This window comes from Hermetia illucens, chromosome 3 (genome assembly GCF_905115235.1).
Source record: "Hermetia illucens chromosome 3, iHerIll2.2.curated.20191125, whole genome shotgun sequence".
In the NCBI taxonomy this organism is placed as follows: Eukaryota; Metazoa; Arthropoda; class Insecta; order Diptera; family Stratiomyidae; genus Hermetia; species Hermetia illucens.
Window position 1 is genome coordinate 18,703,241 of NC_051851.1, and position 19,996 is coordinate 18,723,236.

Here is a 19,996-nt window from a genome sequence, read left to right on the forward strand (position 1 = left end):
TAAATTTGAAGAGGCAATTAAGCCATGAAGGGAAACACTGCTGGGAGAAAGTTTCAAAAATTCATGATACTCTAATTGATATTTTCGGTAGAGAGGAGGGACGGGATGAATGCATAATGGAAGAGTGATGTTTTCGGTGGTTTAGTGGAGCTGAAAAGTAATTGAAGTTTTGTAGTTAGTGAAAGTGAAGTTGACCCGAAAACTGGCCGCCCTTAATGGGCCTCACCTTTTAGAAGACTCAGGGCTCAAATTAGGTCCAACTGGTTGAAAATGGTCCACTAAAAGATACATAAAGATCTACTTTTAAACTATTACCTGATACTTATCCCCCAGCATCGTCCACCAACAGATGATTTACAGCTTCGCGGCCGTCCAGAAAACTCATCAAAAGTCAACACATTTATTTTGAAAACGAGCAATCTACAACGCTATCCTCTATCTTCTAGGAAGATTGATATGAACAACTTAAAAGTTTATGAGGACTTACCTAATTGCATAATTAACGCAGACAACACTCTGCGGTTTCTGCTTGTCGTATACAATGGTGGCTTGGGTCACAACCCAACAGTATCCACCGCATTTTCCTAGGAAGCGATAGCGGCACGTCTCACCTTGTCCCTTACTTAGAACTGTAATGAAAATTAGAAGAGAAATAGACGGAATTAATAAAAGGTGACACCGGAAAGACATTAAATGAAATTTGCAGTAAAATTTAATAGAAACTAACAAACAAAGATAAAGATACTCAAGGGCTTCTTAAAGAACTTTTAGATTTCTTTTTATATTTTCCATTTTCTTTACTATTCTTGATTAATTAAAGAACAAGTCGGGAAACCGAACGCTGGGCGCTTCAGGTACGAAAGGTTTTGTGTATTTCTTAGTAGTGATATTGACATTCATAGTGTTGAACTTTGACGTATTATAACTTTGCTACTAATAGTGCGATTTCCACCAAACTTGGTAAGACCATGCTCTATATTATAGCTTACATCACTGTAATTTAGTGGTGCTAGGCAGGTAGAAAGGTATTTCGGAGCCCAGGCACCATATAGGGGCAGCCTCTTTATTTTTTCCAGATTGCTCGGTTAGGTAGTTTCTGGGAATGGCCCCTTTAAAGAAATGATCAATTTCAAACCCCCGAACTCCCCATCTTTCCAACAAATGTCGAAACTAAGACCGCTTCGAAAAGTACTAATCGAGATCTTTAATTAGATATCCCACATGACTATATTTGATGAAAAAAAATTTACACCCTCCCCCCTTTGCATATATGGGCCCCCCCTTAAATTTGACGTAAAAGGATGTAACTCACTATATGCGTGAACGTATACAGTTCCAACCTTTCTACCGAATTTGGTGTCAATCACTATAACCGTCTCCGAGGAAAATGCGTGTGACGGACAGACAGACAGTTAGTCTGTGAGGAGTGGCCAGATCTCGCATCAGGTACGACCCCAGCTGCAGGATTGGGGCATACCTATTGTGTTTGCTCATCTCTGGTGGGTGGACCAAAATGGCTATGGAAAGGATATCCAAAACATAAAACCACCATGGAAGACGAGAGAAGGAGGAAACTTACGGTGCAGGGACTCGGAACCCTAGTACCGGCGGCTTTTGGGAGTGAGCAAGCGGGCTCCCAGTCGTCGATATCCCTCGCCCGCAGTGCCTCGGTGGTGGACAAGTTGGCCACCTTGGCATATAATGTTACAAGTGACTGGGATCTGGAGAAGGACCGAGAACACCAATAACAAGACCAAACAAAGATGAATTGAAGACAGATTTTTGGACGACAAAAACCGTGACAACACCCACCAATATGTTCAAGATGCGCGACAGCAGGAGGTCCCCCAGAAACAAGGAAGGGATCCATTCAAAAGAAGCTCGTTAACTTTGAGATCTCCACCAATGCCAAAGACGATGAAGGATAAAGTACAGGCAAGGTCAATAAACGCCAAAAGTGAAGGAGCATATAAAAGGAGTAACCCTGCCGGGGCTTATAGGGAGCAGAGTCCCAATCCGGAGGAATTATCCTTCACCCAGTTAGGGGCAAAAATAGTTGAGCGATCCGAGTTTATCAAGGACAAGCGCAACGTACACCAAGCCATAAAGAATATGGTGAGGACTATTAGAGTCCTCTAAAATAGATCACAGATGGAGGAAAAAATTAATAAGGATACACCGAACCCCGCTGTGCCAACAGTGTCGGAAGCGACCCAAGTTACGCCTAACTGTTCTACCACCTAATCACGGCGAAATAAACGAGTACGTGAAAAAGAGGTGGATCCTCTAAATAATCAGCAGGCGCCTAAAAGAAAGAAATCCATACAGGACATTCTAAAAACCACCACCAACAGCTCAGAAGGAGGAAAGCGTGGAGGGAATGTAGGAAACTCGACCAGCCCAAGACGAACAGAAACGATGGATGGACTAAAGTTACCAACAAAAAAGTGAAACGAAATGCAAAAGTGCGAACTCCTCCAGATGCGATTGTTATCTCCAGTAAGGGCAATCTGTCCTACGCGGAGATACTCAAAAAGGTCAAAGCTGATCCCGACCTTAAAGATCTAAGCGAAAATGTGAACAGAAGAACCCAAAAAGGGGACCTCATGTTCGAGCTGAAAAGATCCAGCGTAGGCAAAACTGATGACTTTCGTACTCAAGTGAAAAACTCACTTGGGGAGAATGCCGTTTAAGAGAACAAACATCATTAAAGATGTGCTTTAAATGCCTCATGTTTGGACACTTCGCGAACGCATGCACCAGCAGCATTGATCGAAAATTAGTGGTATTTATGTATACAGCTGCTACGCTCCACCATGTTTGACACTGTCTGAATTCGAGGAAATACTTGATAATCTTGTTCTCGACGCGAGGGGACGAAATCCAAAGGTGATTGCTGCTGATTTCAATGCTTGGGCCCTAGAGTGGGGTAGTAGAGAATCAAATGCTAGGGGGCGCAGTTTATTAGAAGCTTTTGCGCAGATGGACATAGTTTTGGCTAACGAAGGTGCTGTAAATACCTTTCAGAAAGGGGGGTCAGACTCGATTGTAGACCTGACCTTTGTCAACCCTGCGCTAGCGCGTGGTATGTTCTGGTGCGTCAGCGAACGCTACACCCACAGCAATCACCAGGCAATCTCCTTTGAGACATGTGTCGAGCCACAGCTATCATGTCCGAAACTGAAAAAATTTCAGATTGATCTGCAAAATCTTTGGATGAACAGAACTTCATAGAGGTGTGGTTAGATCAACCTGATAAAGCAGGCGCTTCTACGGAAAGAGCCGTCCATCTGGCTCAATGCATCGCCAAAGCATGTGACGCGTTCATGCCTAGGAGGTGCTCATTCCCCAGTAGAAGACCAAACTACTGGTGGAATGATAAACTGACCGGTCTTCGAACAGCCTGGCACCGAGCCAGAAGAGCGGCCCAGAGGGCGGTAAGTAGAGTCGATCAGGGACAGAAAGAATACGCCTAAACGGCAGCCCGCAAAACCCTCAAGTTCGCCATCCAGCGAAGCAAGAGAAAATGCTTTAAGGAGCTCTGCTCAGAACCGGACGTAAACCCGTGGGGGAGTGCTTACAGAATCGTGATGGGACGATTCAGAGGCCGTTCATCTCCGCAGATCACGTCTCCCACCCTCTTGCTGAAAATCATCCAGGGGTTATTCCCCCAGCAAGAGGAGGGCACCGACACATTCCAACCACCTCTGAATGTGACGGAAATTCCGCCAGTCACTAGAGACGAGCTGCTGAAGATCTGCGGTAGAATAGGAGATAATAAAGCGCCGGGCCTGGACGGAGTACCGAATAAAGACCTTAAGCTTGCCATGAAATCCAGGCCGGACATGTTTGCTGAGTTATTCGAAGCGTGCATGTCCGAGGGAATATTTCCAGCGGAATGGAAGCAGAAGTTAGTACTTCTGCCTAAGCTTGGTAAACCTCCAGGTAAACCATCCTCATATCGACCCATATGTCTTTTGGACACTGTGGAGAAAATGTTAGAGCAGGTAATCTATAATAGATTACTCCCGGTTGTTGGGAGCCAAGGCGGCCTTTTAGATCGGCAGTATGGGTTCCGTAAAGCCAGATCAACCATTGATGCCATCTGATTGGTTACTGGCTTGGCCGAACATGAAATACACGAAAAGGGTAATATTAGCAAATATTGCGTGGTAATAACCCTGGACGTGAAAAATGCGTTCAATTCGGCCAATTGGAATCTAATACGGAAATCCCTAGCGAAGGTTGGTATTCCCGGCTATCTCGCTGCTATCGTCAATAGTTATTTAACTGAAAGGAGGCTCTGGTATGACACCGATGACGAACCCCAAGAGTACGTTGTTTCCACGGGTTTCCCGTAGGACTCCGTACTGGGCCCACTACTGTGGAACATCATGTACAACGATGTACTTAATCTTCCCCTTCTGGAGGAAGCCACAGTGATGGGTTTCGCTGATGACATAGCCCTGGTTGTTGTCGCAAAGCATCTCGGAGATGCTGAATTTTACTCAAGCGAGGCAATCAGTGCTGTTAAATGTTGGTTAGAGGGCTCCCGGTTTGACACTTGCGGAGGAAGAAACAGAAGCGGTCCTCATCACCAAGTGCCGGAAGAGAAATTATGCCTGTGTTAGAATCGGGAATTATATCATCACTTCCAAGCCGACCATCAAATACTTGAGGGTGGTGATAGACAGGAAACTCAGCTGTAAGCAACACATAGAGTATGTTTGCGATAAATCATCCAGTGCTAGTGTAGTCCTGGCGAGGATGATCCCGAACGTGGGAGAGCCACGGCATACCTCTAGGTTGCTTATAGCCAGGGTGGTGAACTCAGTCATGCTCTATGGGACCCCAGTTTGGAAGGAGGCGTTGCGGATGTCAGTTAACACTAGCAAACTGAATACAGTCTACGGGAGGACAGCCCTGAGAGTATGCTCTGCCTTCAGGACTGTCTCAAATGATGTAGCATTCGTCATCTCTGGAAATAGATGACAAGAGCGGTGGGAACGCTCGAGAAAGGGTGGGTGGACTCACCGGCTCATTCCTGACATCAAGGAATGGTTGGAGAGACGACACGGTGAGATTAATTATAATATCACCCAGTTTCTCATGGAGCATGGAGGATATCGCCAATACCTGTACAGGTTTAAATTGGATACCTCACCTGACTGTCCAAAATGCGATGGAGTCCCAGAGGGCCCAGAGCATGTATTCTTCCACTGTCCGAGATTTGCGGAAGAAAGGAGGAAATTAGAGGAGACTTTAAGGGAGGTGCTGGTACCAAAAAATCTGGTGCCAAAAATGGTAGTACATCAAGACAATTGGGATGCGGGCAACTCTATGATCGCATCTATCCAAACCAAACTGCGAAAGGCAAAGGAGAGGAGAAAAGCGCGGTCACGTACACCGCGTATAGAAGAAAGGTGACTAAGCTATGGTGGTTCCGCGGAGCAGGGAGGGAGTCGGGGGTGGTTTTAGTGGGTAAAAATCCCAAACGCTGGTGTGTCCAGACCAATGTCTTTTGAAGATTTCCACCTCCTGCAAAACAAAAAAAAAAGACAGACAGTAAACCGATTTTAATAATACACAAAACCTTAAAAAACTATTCCCACTTCACATCTAAAAACGACCATGAGTCACGTTCTTTGTCACTTTACCGCAGTATCCTCAGTTTTTCATTTCCATTTCACTTTCAGATGTGTCGATAATAAAAAAAGATACTTTGACTTTTTTCATTTTCCGTTTTTATGATGTCCCGACGCTTAATTACTCGCCCCGAAAAAAATTTTATTACTCGATTTCCCTTTCTACGATGTCATTGAGAATATCATGTCAGCTTGCGCGCAGGAAGGGAAAAACGAGTCAATAAATTTTCTATTTCTATAGAAAGCGTAGGTGGGATGGGGATTGGGAAAGAGGCCTAAGCATTCCAGATAAGATATCGACTGTATTAAAGAAAAATGAAGAGAACAGGAGCTGAATATTGGCTCCGTTTTAATGTCAACGAACATGGAATTGATATGATCTTCCTTTCAGATTCGATTAGGAAAACATTTTAGTCGTCCTTTGGATATGCGTTGAGGCTTTTGTAAAATTCAGGACATCACAAAAAGTTTCCAGGCAGCTGAGATAAATTTTGTTTCCAAGCGGCCATAATTCAACTTTTTATTTAGGTTCATAAGTTAAATGACCTTTTCCAGAGCAAATAATATTTACTAATTCCGTGGAATATCTAAATTGAAAAAAAAAAACCGAAACTGAGAGCAAAAATCTCTTTAGGACAATATTGATAGCCAGAGCAGGCTCCATGTGCATAAAAAAGCCGAAACCTACCAGATTTTTTCGTGGATAAACCCTCTCATTTTCAACTTCCCCAAATATTTGACTTTCCCAGAATCATTGATTTCATATTCTGTAGATTCAGTACTGTACCCATCGCTTCCGTAATTACATGCAGAGTGGATGGAATCCTTCCTTTTCCTTATTTAACTCAGAACGAGGACAAAGTGCTTCAAGTAAAACTTCAGATCTTGATAAGAAGGAAACAATTGGGAAAAGTTTGCATGTAAATGATGTAGACATGGAAGATATCAGGGTACTACAATGGTCTACATTGAATGAAGCCAAATATAAACACGCAATATTAAGGACAAAATGCCAGGTCGAGGAAGGATGCAGTGTGAACTCGAGAAATGGAAGAATTTTAACAATACGACATCAAATTCACAATAAAAAGGCAATTTTAAAGTGCTACTCGCATAACTTTGCTAATAGTAGTAAGATTTTCACCAAACTTTCCAATTTCATGTCCAATATTATGACTCATGTTATTAAAAACTTTTGTACTTTTAAGATGAATCTATTAACTTTATTTGAGCAGAGATCAGAATGAGATGTTTTTTTTTATAAATTTCATTTGGATAATTTTTGAGGAGTTCTGCTTCACTTGAGCTTGGTACTTTTTAATCCCATACTCCCCTATTTAGAAAAAAGTGTTAAACCCAAAATCGATTCAAAAAATGCTAACTGAGACCTTTCATTTGATACCCCACACGGGTATATGCCGAGAAAAAGATGTTACACCTACCTTTGGAGGCCCCATACGAAGGACTCCCCCCTCCCCCCGGTTAAACTTCACACATCATGGTATTCATGATGTGCGTGGGGTTTCATGGCTTGCATATTTCTCCTGATTTCGTTTTGACAAATTTATTTGTTCTGAGAACAATGCTGCCTCACCTCAGCCCTGGTACCAGCATGACCTAAGTGGTTCCTAGATGTTATTCGCACCCCTCTATGTAACTCACCAAACGCAACATGGGTTTGAAAGATATTTAGACGGGAAACCGCTTTGTAATTCAGGGCTAAGCCAATCGAATAACTACACCTAGAAACCATTTCGATCACCCTGCCCCCAAGGCAGAGGTGAGGCAGCATATGATGAGTCTGTCCGTTTTTTTAGAAAACTGGGTATGAGCCCAAAAATGGGTCCCCGTGGGTTAACAACGTGGGAAAGAGTTTCTCTCCAATTTTTCCGTTCAGTCATCAAGTAGGTATCGGGTTCGAAACTCTCTCAATTCTAAAACAAGGATTTTTATAAGGATTTTTACACAAAACCCTGATCCTGATGGGGCTAATCTTCAAAAGTCGTCCTTATATTTAAAATATTTCGACCAAAAGTGAAAGTACGCGGAACGGAAAATAGGCCCAACCACAACTGAGCGGAGATTTTCCTAAAACCAAGGCTGTAAAAAAATCACATATTTTTGGCAGGTTGTGCGAGGGGGAGTCAAGAATCGATGGGAAAACCACCGGCTGAAAATACCCCAGACAGCGGAATTATCAACCTTATACATGAAAACCAGAGATAATTGAGAAATCAAAATTCTTACAGGAAATGTCTCAACCAAAGAGAGAGCCTGGGTAGATTCAAGAAGCCCAGTAATATCGCTAATATATTCGGAACAATAGATGGCACCTAAAGAAGGCAGACCAGGTACACCCCATCACCACCGCGCTTCTCTCCAAAGTGGTAAAACATATGGCCCACTTTCAATAATTGGTCTGACGAAGTTTTCATCTCCATTCTCCTAAATCCAACAACCGCGTCCTCCAGTTTCGTAAAACGGAAAACTGTCGACTTCCTCGAAGTTGTAATCGATAAGTGTGGCGTTTTGTCTGATTGGGATCTTTTTCTGATTTATGTCATGATTTTGGTCTTCTCATCGTTTATTTTTAAGCCAACTTCCTCAGCTACTTCATCAAACTTCATCAGTGCCTCCTTCGTACTCTCTTTTGATCGTACCAGGATATTTATGATATGGTATGTCATCGCAATAGGTCATTATCTGGAATGATTGACAGGTAACGTACCATTTAGATCCACTGGCATCTCTTTGAGATTATGTACTCCAAAGTGATGTTAAATAATTTTAGGGAGAGACCATCACCGTGCTTTGTTCCGGGCTCTGCGCCAACACATCTTGTTAGTCGGTTTCGTATGTCAACAGACAACAACTAGACTAGACGTACAGACATTTTTGAAGTATCCTTCGTGGAGGAGGGGGGGATGGATGACTGCTCACGGTTTCAACCTTGCGCTGGAAAAAACCGAAGTAGTCATTCTGATTGCGGGAGGGATCCCCGTTGCCCTCCTTGCCGAGCGCAAAGCTATCAATCGCCGTAAGGGCGAAAACTTAAGAGAAGTGGTTGCCCGTGAAGAACGTCAACGCACCCTTAACGAGCGCCAACTTTCTTGGCAAAATGAGCCAAGGGGCAAGTGGACTGCGCGGCTCATCGACAAATTAGACCCATGGTTGAACAGAAAGCACGGTGAGATTGATTACTTTCTTACCCAACTTCTAAGTGGGCATGGAGGTTTTCAGTCTTACCTGCACAGGGTTGGGAAGGCGCGATCTCCTGATGGTGTGTTCTGCAATAGAGTGACGGATGACGCTGAACACACCTTTTTCTCTTGCGAGAGGTGGGACGGCCTCCGCCAGCAGCTTTATGCAGACACAGGGGAGCTCTCTCCAGACAACATTGTCAGAGAGATGCTGAAGAGCGCTGGCAGCTGGAATCGTATTGCGCATTATGTTCGGGCTCTTCTTACTACGAAGAAGATTGAACTCGACCAGCAGAGGGATCGGACGGTAAAAAAAAAAAAAAAAATAACTTTATTTGAGCAGAGATCAAAATGGCACGTTTTTTTTTATAAATTTCATTTGGATAATTCCTGAGAGTTCTGTCTTACTTCAAGTTGGTAATTTTTAAGCCTATAGTCCCCTATTTAAAAAATAATAATCATCATCATCAACGGCGCAACAACCGGTATCCGGTCTAGGCTTAAAAAATAATGTCAAATTCAAAACCGATTCGAAAAATACTGAGACCTTTTGTGGCGGTGCATCGGAGGCGCGAACCTAGGCGCCATTTTGGATTCGCCACCATCGCTGCATCCAATGGCCGCGGAAAACAGCTGACGGTCTGGCATAGACTGGAAGGCAAATGTCAGGGAGGACTTCTACGGAAAACAAGTCTCGACCGTCGCTTATTAAAGCTCAGTAGAAGTCGCGATATCAAAACAAAAGTGTGATATAGCTACTAGAAGTTGAATTTGGAATAATAATCGTTGGCGCAACAATCCATATTATATCAGGGCCTTGAAGTGTGTTAGAGAACTTCATTCAAGACCGCAACGGTACACTACAGCATACTGTAGGAGGCAATGTATTCAGCATTGCGCTCGCCCGAGATTATTACCCTGATTTGACTCAGCCACTCATTCACAACTGAATCGACTGGTATCCGATATCAAATCACGATACAAATCCCACTGCCACTGGGAAAACGGTTTCTCCAAATTGGTGACTCCGTACGTTCGGACAGAACAGTTTTTTTCTATAGGGACAGTTGGATATGGGAAAAGGAAAGTATCGTGCAATAAGCAACAATTTTAATTAAATTACGGCCGCTACACCAAAATGACACTTGATTAGATACGAGGGCATGCTTGAGAAGCCGAATTTACGTCGAATTTGAAAAGTTTCAGCCACGTCAGGTTGGCTGAGGATGAAACTTCGTAGGCGCCTGCGGTTATCCTGCACCCAGCCCGCGTGACAGTCTAGCCCATGGCGAACAACTACCCGGGACAAAGGCGCTCGTCCACGAAGCATTGGAACGCCGTAATTTGTTATTTAATTTGGGCCCGCGACGATCGCTAGTGCCTGCAAAGGGCACAGGTCCGCATATAACCTGGGACTCATTATCCTGTTCACCGCTGTAATTCCTATTAGCAGTGTCGGGTAGGTGATCTCTTGCCGAAGGTATTGTCGCAGATATTGTCGTTGAGCCCCAGAGTTTGTGCTGGATTAGTTCCGGAAGTTGATCCTCAGATGGTAGTCGGGGCGTGATCGGGCAAGATTCTTGATCGGTTAGAGTCCCGCAAGCATCGTAGAATCGAAGATGGACGCTACCCGGTTTCACCACGCCTTAATCGGTCTCGACGAGGAGACCATCGGGCTGGTTTCGAACGTGCTTGAAGAGTGCACCTATGACCGCTTGAAGGAGCAGCTAATAAGAGCCATTTCAGTGAGTGAAGAGGTAAAACTCAATCGCTTACTGAATAAGCTGTCGCTAGGTGACCGTACCCCCAACCAGTTGCTGCGTGAAATGAAGCCATTGAGTGGGGGATAAGGTTGGCTCGGAGCTGCTGAAGTCACTCCGGCTGCAGCGTCTCCCGGAAAGCTTCCGCGCCATCTTGGCCTGTGCGGACTCGGGATCGCTGGAGGTGTTGTCCGCCAGGGCCGATAAAATACGGGCGCTGGGTGGTTCCGCAAAATTTCCGTCTAGCGGCCACGAACTCATCTCCCATCAGCACATATGGCTACAGGCAGGTGAACGTGAGTCTTCGACTTCGCCGAACGTTTTCGTGGTATTTCATTCTCGCGGATATTAAAATCCCCATATTAGGCGCAGACTTCATGTGTTACTATGCGCTGCTGGTGGACATGTAGAACAGGACATTGATAGACCCCGCAAACTCGCTACATACGTCAAGGAAAATTGAGATCTCTTTCGCTGATTTGATGACCTCCCGGCACACCGGTCCCCGCGGAACGCGTGAATGTAAGCCCTGGTGTGGAGCACAATAACGTTGGCAACCACAGATGTGTTAGTCTTATGCTTCTTGCGCATATTACTGCTGACAGAAGAGTCTGGCGCGTCCAGTGTGGATCTCAGCGGAGTTACCAGTTTATCCCCACCTTCGCCTCCTTGCGCCCGATTTTTCTGGACATTACCGCATCTACTGATACAGTCCCGTCCATGTCCTCATTCCCAAGGTGCTTCATCTTGCTTCGCAGTACCTTCTTCTGCCGCCGACTTGGGGCCTTTCCAGGTTCATAGTGTCCGGGCCGCTTGGGTTAAACCAATGGTGTCCCAGGTTTTGACAGGGAGGATTCAGCCTGAAGTCCCCCTTCCTTAGTGGGCGAAATTTCCTTCTGCCGAGCCTTCCTCTTCCGTTCGCGGGAATATTTGGGCTGTATTACCGGGATTGGGCGTGCCGAAGTCGGATTTCCAGGTTCTCCCAAGTTAAGACTTTCCATACTTTCCTTTCTGGCTAGCTTCGCTGTAGGCACTAAATGCAAGCTTTCCATTGAATCGGAAAGCATACCTTCTACAGATTTATCCATAGGGGGCATGAATGTGGTTAAGTCTCCAAAATCCACGCCTGGGCCGCGACATGATAGTCGCTGGCTTATGTTATTAAAAAATGTTATATTTTGAGGATGAATTTATCACCTTTATTGGAGCAGAGATCAGAATGTGGTGTTTTTTTTATAACTTTCATTATTTCTGAGGGTGAGTTCTCCTCTCTCCCCGCCCTCCTTCACAATAAATTAGAGCGTCCAGGTCATGCGTGGGACTTCATAGTTTGTATATGCTCGCCTAATTTCGCTTTAACAGATTTAACCGTTTCTGAGACACCTCTGCCCTGGAATTAGCATGACCAAAGTGATTCCTGCATATTATTCGCTTTCCTGATATGGACGCAGTATGAGTTTGAAAGATATTGAGACGAGAAACCGGTTTCTAATTCACAGTTAAACCAGTCGAAGTACTACATCAAGGAACCATTTCCATCACGCGGCTCCCAAGCCTAAGCGAATCCCTTTCATATTGGAACAGAGAAAAACGTAGTGAATTTTCCTTCATGGTTTTTTTTAGATTTTTCCGTTGAGTAGTTTCTGAGAATCCGTTATAGTAATCATCAATTTCGACCCCTCGAACACCCCGCGATTCCAAAAAATGTCAATACTAAGACTGGCATCGAAAAGTACTAATCGAGACCTTTCATTTGATACCCAACATGACTATATTCGGTGCAAAAACAAAAATTTTAACCACCCAGAAGAAATCCTTTCCAAAAAAGCTCTTTGGTAAAGAATTCTTCCAAAGTGAAAAGGATATCTCGGAAATTCGGAACAAACGGCAATGAGACCCAAATGAAGAAGTGTGAACAGCGAAAAGGAAAAATGAGAAACAGATGCCACCGCAAGCTAGGAACGACGGAAGTTTCTCTGGTCATGCGGAAAAGGCCACTAACAGCACCCAAGACATTTGGACGAAGGTAGGACCTAAGAAGAAGCTGCAAAAAAGAGCAAGGCCGAACGGGCTGATAATAAGAAAAACCAGCGAGTTGACATACGCGGAAATCTTACGCAAGGTTAAAGCAGATGCCTTCTTGGCTGATCTGAGTACAAATGTCACGCGAATAAGACGAACACAGAAAGGCAACCTGCTGTTCGAACTTAAAGCTGGTGACCACGGAGGTGAAGACCCACGGAAGAAAATTAAAGTATCGCTAGGTGAAGCTGCGTCGGTCAAAATTAGTAAGGATTCGGTGGTGATCGAATGAAGGGCCTTGGATGAAGTCACCACCAACTCTAAGATCTGCAAGGCCTTGCAAACGCAATTAGGATTACAATCAGTGAGTGAGTCTAATGTGCTAGGACTTAGAAAAGCGTACGGTGACACGCAGATAATGTCGATAAGTCTTCCTATTGAAGCAGCCAAAAAGGCGATTGCAGTGGGCAAAGTACGCATTGGATGGATGGTGTGTCGGTTACGGGAACAGACTGCCATGCTTAAATGCTGTAAGTGCTGGCAGTCACATAGTGAAAGCTTGCACTAGCTCGCTAGACAGATTAAGTCTGTGTCCAAATGTGGAGAACAAGGCCATTTTGCAATGGACTGCAACAATGCCCGGACAGAAGAATGGGCTAGCAGAGAAACCAACGCAAGAGGACGAATATTGCTGGAGACATTCTTGCGCTTGAACATAGTACTTGCCAACTCTGGGGGAGCCAACACATTTCGGAGGGGAGAATTTCAATCGGTGGTAGACCTCACCTTCGTCAGTGATACTCGATGAACTGGGTAACCAAGAAATTTGACGCAGAAATGTTCAAGGAGGTACTTCTGGAAGATACATTGCTATCGGGAAGCGCTCAAAAAAAAGTTTGACAGGTCGTGGCAAAATTACAGAGGGTATGCGATGCCTCTTTGCCTCGACGAAGCACTTTCCGAAGACAAAATCCTAATTTCTGGTGGAATTCAGAAAAAGTGCCTCAAAGCTAGGAGGCACACTCACTGCAAAAGAAACCGACCTGAGCTCGAGGAGCTACAATATAAATATGCGAAGAAAAAATTACAAGCAGACATTTGAACATTTCAAGTGGATCTGTACTGAAGCTGACACTGACCTATGGGGTGACGCATACAGGTCGGTGATGTCATTACTAAAAGCCAAGCGCTCCCCACCGATTCCTTGTCCAGAGTTGTTGTAGAATATAGTGAACACTCTGTTCCCAGTAGATGTGAACTGTACAAGTCTTTCTGCAATACATTTAAATCCCGACGAAGTTCCGGTAGTGGTAAATGAGGAGGTTCTAGACGCAGCGAAAAGATTGACTGAAAAGAAGACTCCAGAACCGGATGGTATCCCTAATATTTCCCTGAAAGTAGCCGCCAGGACAGCGCCAGGTTTGTTTGCCCAAGTTTCCATGGGATGCCTTGGGGAAGGAGAATTCTCCGAGCAACAAACTATTTGAGCGAGTAATATACAATAGACTGCTCCCTGTTGCGGAAAAGGAAGGAGGCTTGAGCATTGAGTGCGCTACAACAACTATAACGATCTCGACGATACTACCGAACATTCGTGGGCCAAGACAAAGTCGAAGTATTCTGCTTTCTAGGGTAGTCAGCTCCCTGCTACTCTACGCAGGTCCAGTTTGGGCAACTGTTCTGGATAACAAAGTAAACTGCTGAAAATTGGGAATGACGTATCTGCTAAGTGCACTCCAGGTATGCAGTGCGTATCAGGAAACATCAGGAGAAGCAACTTATGTACTAGCAGAGATGTTTCCCATTTTGGTGAATGAAGGCCGCCGGCTCTACGATAAAACGTATGCAGCTGGAGAGTCTAGCGTATTTCGACCGCAGCTGGCACGGTGGGAATATATCGAAGAGTGGCCAAAGAGATGGGACGAGACACAAACTGATCGTTGGACATACCGCATCATTCCGGATATTCAGAGATGGTTTGAATGAAGCCATGAGCAATTAGGTTACGAGTTAACGCAATTCTTAAGTGGACATGGAGGCTATCGTGCTTATTTACATCGATTTGGTCACGACGAGTCACCATGCTGCCCTAGATGTGATAACGTGGTTGAGAATGCAGAGTATGTTATATTTGATTGCCCCAGGTACACCTCGTACCGAACAAGAATGGAAGCAGTCGCAAACAGGCACTAAACACCCGATAACATTATCGAGTTCATGCTAGAGTCAACGAATGCTTGGAACCAGGTTATAAAGAAACTGCAAGCAATTCACCAACAGCTTAGGCAGGAAAAACTACGATGAAAACAAGGAAAGGAGAGAACCATAATGAGCCGCAGTTAAAATCTGATCCAACCCCGCGACGCAATACTTTATAGGAGTTCCGTGGGGAGAGTGGAATGAGAAGGAGGTTTTGCAAAACAAAACCTTAAAAATGTCGCAAATACATAAAACATAAAAGCAAAATTACAACAACATGACATCGAAAACGCAGAACAATCGTTTTGCGAACTAGAAATGAAATTGTAAACTATTTTCGACTTCTTTTTCTAAACTGTGCACAATCAGATACAGTTTGCAATTAACCATAAAAGGCTAAACAAAATAAAGTCATTTTTCCAAATTGGTCCCCCATCCATTTACTAACCATGACCAACAACTCTTAACTTCGATAACAAGGATTGGCTTTCTTTCAGCTGCTCTTAAAGTGCAGTTAGCTAAACTTTCCCAGTAGTTGGTGACGAATTTAGCATTACGACAGCCACAGGGAGCCAAAAACACCCCTGAAAGATAATTCCGGTAATTTTATCTGCCAATTTCTTTAGCGCCAACGTAAAATTCGCCCATGCTTCTGCCTTTGGTTATGTACATCACATCTTTGATCATTCTCTAAGCTTGATTTTCATAAATCAGATATGCTCCTCCAAACTCATTGAACATTATGCCGGGAACATTATCAATTAGTTCAATCCCAATATCCCCAAGCCAACGCCACTGATGCCTTCTCTAAGTCCAAATGAAAAGTGTAAACGAATTCATCCTTCGAAAACAGCTCTAAAGCCTTTGATATGCATAAGACCCTTTTGCAATTCGCCACTATTTCAGCTTAAAGTAATACCAGCTCAGTGAAGAAGACAAAACGAATGCATTTCAAAATTTTTCATTCTTATCGAAAATTCCAATTACGAAATGGGAATAAAAGTCATTTTCTCAGCTTCCAGACATCTCTGGTATTTATCTCCATTCACGGCACATCCTCCGTAATTTTGTTTTTCGCTCGTGTTCCGTGGAAATACCTTAGAAGCACAATTTTCTAGACAACATGAAAATATCTTTTAGATACTACACCGTCAGTCTAAATTAATATGCGGTTTAATTACCTTAATTTAATGAAAAGCTTTTTGTAAACCCATCCTCCTGCTCCCCGGGCCCCACCTGCTCAGGACCTCCATGATTTGGTTTCTGCATCTCAAATCTCTTCTTGGCTGTACGGTCCTGACTTCCTCCCCTCCACGAGCGCACACATATATTGTTGCTACAGAGTCAATTTTGAATGGTTCATTAAGTACCAACTTAAAATGGAAAACTATTTTCCGCTGATGATGATAACCTTATTCCACCTTATTCACATTTTCCTGTGAATATTACAGTCGTTTAGAGAATTGAATTGAGAGAGAGAGCGGGATTTGAGGCTTTGCTTGCTGTGAGATGTGGCAGCAGACGGGGTGATCCCAGGGAAGAGGGTGTGGAGTTGTAATTTCTCAGTTTGAAAACTTTATCAGTTAAATGTAAAGAAGAATGTGATATTCGGTGCAGTTCCCTCCAATTTCCACTAAGTACATCTTGAGTTAACAGCAATTAATATCAGTTTGTTGCAGTTCGGTGGACGGACTACATGCCAGCGTGCCCTTAGGTTGGGCTGATGCAATATCTTTGTCTTATCTTTGGATCATCCCTGGAGATTACTCTCGAGGAGCGGCGAAATTTATTTGGAGGTTTAAGAAAGGAAGGGTCTACTGAAAAGTGCATAAGCTCCAGGGTGAGATTCTATTAAGACATTCTGATTTTCCTTACTAGTCAACGGTTAACTGTTTTGAATTTGGTCCTTAAGAAAGATAAGAACAAGATAGATAAGGATAAAGCTGTATGGACTGTCATTGCAGTTTAGGAGTATGCATTGTCCAAGATTATATCGGAAATATATCTCGAGGGAAGTGAAGTGGTGAGCACAAAGAGCTTTGTAATATCCCATCAATGAAAAGGATACGGTCAATCCTGATGTAAGCTTAGATACTGATGAAATTTGGATAATGTTCTTCGTGCTTTTCACGGCGCATTGGCCGAGTTGGTTGAGAGTCAGCCCAGACCCCAGAATCGAATCATTGTTGCGTTACAGATGTTCATGCCAGCATTAGTATTTGTCCTCTTAGGCTTATTACTTGCCCAGGATCATATGCGTTGGTAATAAACCCAATCTCCGTCTTTGTCTCAGATAGAACAGTATTTGGTATGTAGCACTCAAAGGGCATATAGGTCTATACGACAGTGTTTCAACACGGAGTAGTCCAGTTTAAGGCAAAACCAGTAGCTTCTCCGCATTCGTCCATGACTTAACAACCTTGCAAGCTTAAAACCTTTAGCTAAACTACTAACAAAGGGAGTAAGCGGCTTAAGGACTTTACTTGGCATACCGACGAGGCTCCAGGCTTTCTTCAATCCAATTCTGCAGCAAATTTCAAGTATTTTCATTCATTACTGCTATTATTACTGTACCATGCCTTAAAGTTTCCAAAGTTTGTTGTCATGCCTGCCTTCCCGGAGATATAACCACGAACAGGATATACGGTTTACAGAGAAACAGGATCTTTGAATTTTGACATACAACTCTGCAGGCGCCTCTCAACGGGTTCACTTGGCATTGTGACCAATCTAAGGGTCATGGCAATAAATGTCTCCTGTGAAAACTGTTCTAACAAGGTAGTGAAGAAGTGACCATGTCTAAACCTTGCACTGAATAGAGTTATCATACTTTTCAGCACACACCGAGCACTGTCCTGAAGCAAATTCTTCGTTTGACTTCCGAAGCATTTAGCTTTACTTTAGCTGATTTTTTTTCAGGTCCAACATGGAATCCCCTTTTGGTTTCCTCCCGACCCTTGCTGGTATTTCTACACAGTTTCCAAGAATAGGATCAGTTTTCACGTTTTGTCTGTACTCGAGGCGAATCCTCATCTTCCTGCCTTTCTTATCGCTTTTCGGTTCAACTTTAATGCAACCATCCTAAACATTTCGTCCGAGTGTCGACTCGCTTGCTGGCACTTGTGTTTTGAGCATGCCTTTTTGCTTTTTAGGAACGTGTCTTCCCTGGAAAATAAGAGCTTCTTTTCTCACACTCTTTTGCTTGCCCGCATGGGTGTAAACTGCTTGCCTGTGATGTGCCCTTTAAAAAATGACTTGTTATATAGCATTCTGATCGCTCTTCCATATGCTTCCTTACCGTTGTACTATTCAGCCAGCTTTAAGATGTTAGTTTCAAGCAGAATGAAAGATGACCCTTTCATGCCAAATTCGGTTCCCTTAGTCCCTTTCTGCACAGCGGTGACCTTCGCTGCTTTCTCGGATTTCAGGGTATACAGGTTGCTTGACCATACCTACACCTTCTACCGCCCTACACGCTGGAGTTAATTGCAAAACGATGACTGTTTCAGGACTCTTTCTGTACAACAGGGATCTTCTCTGCTTTCTCGAATTTCAAGGTATCCACATTGTTTGCCATACCTACAGCTTTTGCCGCCCTAGACGCTGGAAGTGATTGCAACCTTGGTTAACTGAATGGACCTGAAATGTGTATTTCTGCAACCTCCTCCCTTCAGTGACACCGCAACTTGTCTTATCAATCGTTGGCCTGGTTTCTAAGTCCGGACGTACTGCGTTCCTAATCTCTTTTTTCGAACTGCTAGTAACATTAAAAGGCAAGTAGTGATCAAGCTCTTCACCGCCAAAATAATGTAGTCCAGGGATATCGACTACCGGCAGCCCATTTACCTCCCTCGCAAAGCCATTGGTAGCCAGCAGACAGCATCTCGAATCCATGCTGAATAAAGAGCGTAGCTGGAATAGCAAGAACTGCATCGCAGAACCTATTAGATGACCGCTTTTTAGAAGGGACAGGCAATAAAACTTGTCGAAATAAACCTCAACTACTTCGAGACCTCGTATAATCTCAGGGAGATGGCATTCGGGACCACACAGACTGCTAACTTTCTGGAAGAATCAGTGATTAAATTAATGATTGCAAGCAAGTCTGTCTCAGCTGCCAAAATTTGCGTCATTTTGCATAGACGTAAAGGCGCTGGAAGACCGGATAAGATGGACATTTCGTCAAAGATTTTCCTGGAGGTCGAAGATATATGTTGTGCAAAGAGAGAGAGAGAGAATGTAGACTACCGATACGTTCCAGGTAGTTGGAAGGTGCCTGCCATATAGGAGAAAGATGAATTGCATCGCTAACTGCTGCTAGACAGACCAACCTCACATAAACCAATCAAGGGTCAAATATAGACATGGCGATTACATGCGAACGGTACCGAAATTATGGTATAGATACTTGGGTGAAAAATACGTCTGGCGAAACCCGCGTTATGACCATATGGAAGACAAAAGATACAAGAACCAATTGGACCCCGGGAGCCGGATTTGTGAGGGCAAAAATCAGCCCAGTGGAAGAAGTAGAAGGTAAATCTGCTGTCAAAGCCACAAAAACCACCAGGCATACCACCACGACGAAGATGTTGGAAAACAACAGGCTTCTCCCGCTTATCGACCTAGAGAGTGGTCAATCGGAGCAACAGCATGGATTCCGCCGAGCTCGCCCTACGGTAGATGTGATATCAATGGTCGTAAATCTGACTGGGTGTTCAGTGGTGACGTTGAATGTCAGAAATGCATTTAAGTCTAGCGGCGAGGGTTGGATTAAGGAGCACCTACGTTAAACTGGACGTCCTTGCCTATATAGCTGTGCTACGGGGCGGACGACGGAGCAAAAGAATACTTGTCGCAGCAGCTATTTTCCAAGGTTTCGAATTGGCACCTTTTCCGTGAACCATCATGTTATGTGCAGTACTTGGCCTTCGCGTCTCAGACGAGCTCGAGTCATGGTCAGCGATTTGATTCGGAGATGCTAGCCGATGGGTGATACACGGTAGCCGCGCTACGCTACGGCCCTTTCCGTAGAACATCATCTATAATGGAGTACTTGGTCTCCGCGTTCCAGAGAAGTCCAGGAAACTGCAGACTCCTGAAAAACACCGTTAGTAACCGCGAATAATTCTGAAAAAGGCACTGGACTCTTACGCTGACCAGGAATATT

At 44.1% G+C, this 19,996-nt stretch overlaps 1 protein-coding gene across 3 annotated transcripts in view; it reads right to left on the reverse strand.

Annotated features, from left to right (window-relative positions):
- The window catches only part of LOC119651282 (protein similar), a 549,699-nt gene that overhangs the window by 244,375 nt on the left and 285,328 nt on the right, over positions 1–19,996 (reverse strand). For all 3 annotated transcript variants that reach the window (XM_038054794.1, XM_038054793.1, XM_038054791.1), the window contains exon 7: positions 488–629. In XM_038054794.1, coding sequence (XP_037910722.1) covers positions 488–629 — 142 coding nt within the window. The remainder of the gene's footprint in view (positions 1–487; positions 630–19,996) is intronic.